Below are 6,869 nucleotides of genomic sequence, written 5' to 3'. Positions count from 1 at the left end.
ACGCGGTACTTGTAATCGCGCTCTGCGGCGCGAAATTTTAGTGGCGCGTGAAACTGGTGCTGGCTTGGGCTAGCGCATGCTCGGTCGATTCATCCTCTGGCAGGGAGTACTACTGCTGAACTCGGACACGCCAGTTGAGAACCATGTTCTGCACGCATGTGCGCTTCACACTCCGCACAGAAACTCCCAGCGCTTCTGCTCCATGTTTGCCTGGTGGCACGGCTGTATGTACCAACAATATATGCGAGTTGGAGCCTCCCATCCTCCCCAGTTGCGGAACCAAAACGGTGTCGGTCCACCTAGTTTTGAGTCACCACTCTACTGTACTGTTGTTATATATATATATATATATATATATATATATATATATATATATATATATATATATATATATATATATATATATATATATATATATATACTGATTATCTCATGGTTAGCACAGGTTTTCAGGGTTAGGCTGATTATTGACATTGGTTACGTCGGAAGCATTTCGTGATGTCAGTGCTAGTGTCAATGCGTGGTACTGGTGGTGGTGCTGACTGAATAACGCGCACACACGCACGCGCGCACGCACACGCAAGCACTTGCACACGCGCACACGCACACGCGCACACGCACACGCACACGCGCACACGCACACGCACACGCACACGCACACGCACACGCACACGCACACACGCAAATATGTATATATATATATATATATATATATATATACATACATATATATATATATATATATATATATATATATGTACAATGACGTTTATTAGGCCCCCGCTATCCATGCCAATGTCATTTCCGGCGAGAGCGGATTTCGTCCCTCCTCCGCCATATTTTCCGTCGCCATTTCCAAAAGGCTTGTTGCAGGTCTTCGAAACTTAGTGATGTATTAGGTCTTTTTTTACGTGTTGTGCAACACTTTTGATGAGCAACACATCGACCCCGCGATCGACCTCGCGAGAAGCGTGGTTCGACAGGTATTCTATTTGCGCCCGTTGTGTATCCGAAATATTTGAGGGAAAAAATGAAAATCAGAGGCGCGCCTTGGTCGTGTAGGACTGTTCAATGAAAACAGTGGCCCAGTTCATTTTAAGACATGCGCGTAACGGTGGTATGAGAAGACACGCAAAAATAAACATTCAAAAATGCGCGACGTTTTACACCACTAAGTAGATTCTTGCACCCACGCGCCGGCAGTGGGCTAAGCTAGGTTTTCAACAAAAAAACAAAACTCAGTTATACCTCCACGCTTGATTCTACGCACGACCGTAGCATATATACATATATATATATATATATATATATATATATATATATATATATATATATATATATATAATATAAAAATATGTATTTGAAGCCATGCAGTTGTACCGGAAAAGTAATTCAAAACTACTGTTCAAGAAAGTTGCTTCTGTACGGCCAGAATGCTTACTGATTTACTGTTGTAAAGATATTTCACATACAGAATAGGAATGTGTGCCGTACCTATTTAACTACGTTATTTGCACACAAATCGCTCATATGTGTGGCAGTAATGGCTAAGCTAAAACGTCTCCAAAATGTGTAGTTCCCCGTTGCTCCAATTTCAAAACGCTCTGATTTGTCTCCCTTGGACATATTATGGCGAATGGGTCGCCGTTTTGCGTAGTAAGTTAGACCGAAGATTTTCGAGATACACGCAGGGGAGGGGATGGGCAGAATCTGCTTCCGCATAGCGTCATAGAACCATACGTCATCACGGATTGCCAGATGAACGCTGCAGTCGACGCGCCCCTTTAAGCCAAAATACGATACCTTGTTCCACCATGGACTGATTACCAGCAGTTCCGTGGTTAGGCTGCGCATCTGGGAAACCAGAAGTAGGGGGTTCAATTTCTCGCAGTGCTCGCCCTTTCTGCCAGGGTGAGAGGCAGGCGACGCCATATAGCCTCAGTAACTGAGCGTGTCACGGAGCCCCAATGACAACCACGCGCCATCGCTCAAGGAGCAGGATTAAAGAGTGTCTTGGCACCATTTAACGGAAAACGAGCCGCCTCCAATCGTATGAGGACTGCGCCGTGCCCGGTAGCCGTGCGCGGAAATTTCCGCTTGTTTACGATCTGGCTGCGTACGGCCGTGGCAGTGTCGATGTCAGCTACTGCGTCACTGCCGGGCGCAGTGTGTAGGTGGCGAGTACAGCAACTTGCGTCAGAGCCAGCATTGGTGTTGTCAGCGCCGCGGGCCTGCCAGTTGTCAACTTGTTTTCCCAGAAATCAATTTAAAACGGACGCTGCGTAGTTCTGGGGCCCGTGGGTCACCTTGGGCAGCGGCTAACCTCAGTGTGAGGCCTGCGATTTGTTTCACTTCGTCAAATGCAGGGAAATGTAACCAGCCACGTTACCAAGCACCGCGCTGTTAGTCAGCATGATTCCTGGCGCCATCATGTGTAGCTTGTAAGCATTTCACCACGTTGGTGATGGATTGGGCGATGACACGTACAGTGTGTATCATGTTTTAAGCACGAGCCTACCACTCCGTATCCATTGTTTTATTTCTGACGCGCTAAGATAGCTACCATGAATACTTCATTAGACGGCGCCGCGTTTTAGTCACAGTGTGTAACGCCTCTTGCACCGATAGTGCCTTATACATAAATATAGAGCTCCCCAATATTCACAAGACGTAGTGCAAGAGTTAGGTACTTGTCACGCATCACCCGAGATGTCATGACCGCTGAAGCTTTGAAATCTCATATGCATACCAGCCATTTGTCAATGACTCTGGTGATCGCACCAGCTACTCCAGATCTTACCAAATCTTCATTTGAGGTATGAAAGTGAGTGAGCAAATAATTCTGAAGACGAAACGTTCTTTGTTCTGACAAACACTGGGAAATGTATAAGTTGAAACAGCATGCTTAATTTGAAGCTGGTTGTTCCGTACAAATCTGCCTTCACACGGTTCCCCTTTTTTGTGAAATGTCGGCTTTGCTGTCCCGTCACTGAGCTTCTGTTTTATCTCCATTTCTCGGCCCCCTGTCGAGTTTCCCTTAAGATTTATGTTTTGTTTAGTTAACCGTCCCTGCGACACCGATCCTACGGCCAGCCAGAAAACTGCGCCACATATGCCGTGTTCTGTGCGGGGCCGCGCCGCCCTGTAACCGGGCAGTTGTCTCGCGAGCGCCGCCAGGGAGAGGACGCGTATGTCCTCTTCCTGGCCCGAAATTCAAACCAAAAAATATAGCATGAGCCGACGGATGCGTGCTGACGAGCGATCGAACGATACCGAACACTGGTGTTAAACTCATGAATTTGATTGTCTGACTAGGTAGACAGAAACTATTGTGTTGACATTGGGTCAACCATTCTCGTTTTCTCAGACGGGAAATTGTATGTACAAGCTGTGTGGTGTGCTTTCAACCAGCAAAACATGCTTCTGTCCTGTTTTCAACTCGAAAATGCAGTGCTATCTGTGGTTTGATTGGTTTGCTGACTAGATCGGGAGAAATGTATGTAAAAATCAGGTATTTTTTCATGATAAATTTGCGTTACTTGGGAGGAATAGGAGCTCCAGTTTTCCACAGCAGCATATCCAACTGTCACTTATATCAATTTGTCAATGTGGTCTGTTCATCAGAAAATATGTGTGTGGAATATGTGGCTGAGTCATGCTGTATGTAACCTGTTTGAGTATTGCCTGGAATTCAGAGTGCTGCACTTTTTTATTTGAAGATTCTTCTGAGCTGATGTCTTCATTATCAAGGTTTCACCTGTCTACGGCTGTCATAGCAGTTTTTCTCGACTTTTCGGTGAGATGTCTCCGTATAATTGTTAACTTCGTGCAATCTGGTTTACTGGCGTCCTATAGGTCGTCTGTCTGGTGTCCCTGCCAGGAAAATCAAAGAGAAGTTTGATTTTTAGAATTGTGCGTGGTGATGCATCCCGATTCTCGGAAAGTTTGAAATGTTTGTACCGCCAGCAAATGCATCGTTTCCTTATCAAGACACTTTACCCGCAAAAGCTTTCAAGAATGGCCCAAAACCCGGCCAGAAACCCGAAAAACGTTGTGTCTCGATATGGAGTATATATTAAGGCTTACTCTAACGTGCCATCTAGGGGGGGGGGGGGGCGAGGCTAACCCTCCCAGTTAGGTTCCCACCCCCATCTCAACGCCAGTCAGAGCAAGCAAGTCATAGGGGGTAGGGGAAGACGAAAAGTTGCGTGGAATAGCTGAAGATACACCTGGGCTCTTAGTTGTTTGAAAATACTGTTTCTCCATGTTTTTTCTGAGCACGCGAAGGACAAATTGTTGTGAGCACATATAAGATTTCCTGTAATTTTGGGGTAAAAAGCCCCCATCCCTGTAGCCCTATAGCTATAGCACTATATAGCTATATAGCTATATCCCTATAGCTATATAAGCCCCACTCCATTTCAATGCCCGGACCCCCACTACCTACTACCTATTACCCGCCCCGATGAAACGGCTGAGGAGACGACCCCGCACCCAATGTTATTATTGGGCCGGCCTACGTGAAACCTCACCATCCGCGCTCGCCGTCGTTGATTGGTCGGCCAGTGCCGTGTTCGTGACGTCAGCGGGACACACAGAATGACCTTGCTGGCGAGTGGAAAGTCGCCACAGTGTGAGAGAGATTGGCGAAGAGGGTGGTGGTGTGGGAGTGTGTCTGTTCCCCACTGTCTCCGTGACAAAGGCTGTGCGCACCGTGTGAATGTTGAACGGTGCACCTGTTGAGGCTGAAAGAAAACGATTGGGTTGAAGGCACGCACACACTGCAGTCGTTGATCGATCCGTAGGTGCCACCCTGTCACTAGTCCAGTCACCAAACCTCTAAGAAGCGATCATATCAAGATTCGGTTCTCCCAAGCCTCGCGGAGTATCTGAGACGTGACCTGAAGCTGTCCTCAATTCAAAGTTGCAGATATGAAGTCCGAAGTGTTCGCGGCGTCCGACTTCATCGTGAACCTCTTGCGAATGAGCAGCCCCGGAAGTCTGACCGACCGTGACTTGCTGCGGTTCCGCGACACGCTGGCCGTGGTGATGAGGGATCACTACCATAACCACTGGTTCCCGGAGAAGTCGTTCAAGGGCTCCGGCTACCGTTGCATCAGGATCAACGGCCAGATGGACCCATTGGTGGCGGCGGCGGGCGACAGCTGTGGGCTGGACCGGGTCTTCCTACGGTCTCTGTTCCCCAGCGAACTGACCCTGTGGGTTGACCCTCGGGAGGTGTCGTACCGGATCGGCGAGAACGGCTCCATCTGTGTCCTTCTCGACGAGAAGGTGGTGGAGAGGTCCCGATCGGACGGCTGCAAGGACCTGATGCGACCTTCCTACGGTGGCTTCGGCGAGCAGTGGGCGGGCGAGCCCATGTCGGCCTGCGCCTTCAGCTAGAGTTCGCGTCTCGTCTCTCATCCTGCCAGCCATAGTGTGATATGATCTCAAGCAAAGTGGTTATTATCAATTGGTGCTAGTGATATCGAAGCGCCAGGGCATGTGAGGCAGTGTACCGCTGGGTCATTCCGTGTGAACAAATCAGCTGTCATCTCGCCCCCATCCCTTTACTCCCCACCGACACCAGGTCATGAGGAATGCGGAGCCCATAAAAATAGCAAAATGATCGAAAAAGCCATGGGCAACTGAGTCAAGTGATAGCTCCGCGTTCGTCTGACCCTGGTCGGGTTGCGGGGCAGAAGCATGTGAGGACCTCTCGCCCCCGGCGTTGCTCCGATCGCGTTGCTCGGCGGGCCCGCGCACGCTGAATGTCAAGTCAATCGCCCAGGTGGCCCACCGTGGTCGCGGCGATCAAAATGGTACATGCCAACCGAGTTCAAATGCATTTGAATTATTGTTGACATAAGTTATTTTGCGCGAACATGCGAGGCCAAAGTGTGCACTGAAAGGCTCGAAGAATGTGATAAAATGGAATCCTGTCGGAACGTCCGAAGAGCGCGGGGTGATGTCATCAATGCTTGTTCTCATCGTCATCGTTCTTAATGGCTGAAAAGCCGACTGCCACTGGTCTGTGCTGTGGGGTCATCTCAGGTCGTTAGGGACCCATGGATGGGCCAGTGGCGGTCGGTGATTGTTCATCGGCGTCACCCAAAGGTAAACTATCTGACCTGCCTTTTCATTTCCATGAATTTTGCCCATTCGAAAACCGAAAAAGAAAACCGCAAGTACAAGTCGACTTTCGTCGGTTCTTTGCACAATCATACATTATGGTTCGAAGGATGTTGCAGATAAACCAACATATTTTATGTATAAAACAGAGATGGGAGGTACTTAGTGTGACAACTAGTGTAAGTCACCCGAAGATAAGGTACAAATAAGTCGAGCAGAGCCTGTGATTGGTTTCGCCACGGTAGTTTTCCTCCCCTCCGTCTGACGCGAGCTGCCCGGTTAATTTGTTAGCTTTACCAAATCCGCACCGATGCGCCCGGGACGTGCTTGTGTTTTAACCGCCGTGCAAGAGCCCCTGTATATAGTGGTCGTTTTCGTTGGCTGTGGAGTGCTTGTCTGGTGACCAGAGTCTGGGTGCACCGCGCACCTCCAGGACGCATCGAAATTGTATTTCGTTCGCCTCCGAGAATCCGCTGTGTCTAGGGTGTTTTGTACAGAAATACATGCTAATTCTGCAAGTGATACGGCAGTGTCATTGGTAGAGTCAGCTGACGGTCGACACGGAACGCGGGGCCGTAAGAACAAATCAAAAGCCGCGGAGGAAGGCGACGTGCAGTTACATGAATTCGTTCCTAGAAGTCTCAGGCGAGCTGGTCTGTTCCTGCTCGAGTCCACAGCACGCGTGATTCCCACAGATCCTTGAGAAATAACGGCTGGCGCGTAGTTGTTAAACTCCG

The 6,869-nt window shown here is 48.8% G+C and overlaps 1 protein-coding gene across 1 annotated transcript; it reads left to right on the top strand.

Annotated features, from left to right (window-relative positions):
- Positions 1–4,612: 4,612 nt before the first annotated feature.
- LOC119107229 (protein BTG2) lies at positions 4,613–6,654 on the top strand. Its single transcript, XM_037230643.1, has one exon. The coding sequence runs from the start codon at positions 4,933–4,935 to the stop codon at positions 5,401–5,403; it is 471 nt and encodes a 156-aa protein (XP_037086538.1). The 5' UTR covers positions 4,613–4,932; the 3' UTR covers positions 5,404–6,654.
- The last annotated feature ends 215 nt before the right edge of the window (positions 6,655–6,869 follow it).

Source organism: Pollicipes pollicipes, unplaced genomic scaffold, assembly GCF_011947565.3.
Source record: "Pollicipes pollicipes isolate AB1234 unplaced genomic scaffold, Ppol_2.1 Scaffold_6686;HRSCAF=7923_pilon_pilon_pilon, whole genome shotgun sequence".
Taxonomy (NCBI): domain Eukaryota; kingdom Metazoa; phylum Arthropoda; class Thecostraca; order Pollicipedomorpha; family Pollicipedidae; genus Pollicipes; species Pollicipes pollicipes.
Note: the sequence above shows the minus strand (reverse complement) of the source record. Positions and strands in the feature narration are given on the sequence as shown.

Bases quoted from the DNA above. Each gene is read 5' to 3' on its own strand.
- LOC119107229 (XM_037230643.1), top strand. From the start codon at position 4,933: ATGAAGTCCGAAGTGTTCGCGGCGTCCGACTTCATCGTGAACCTCTTG.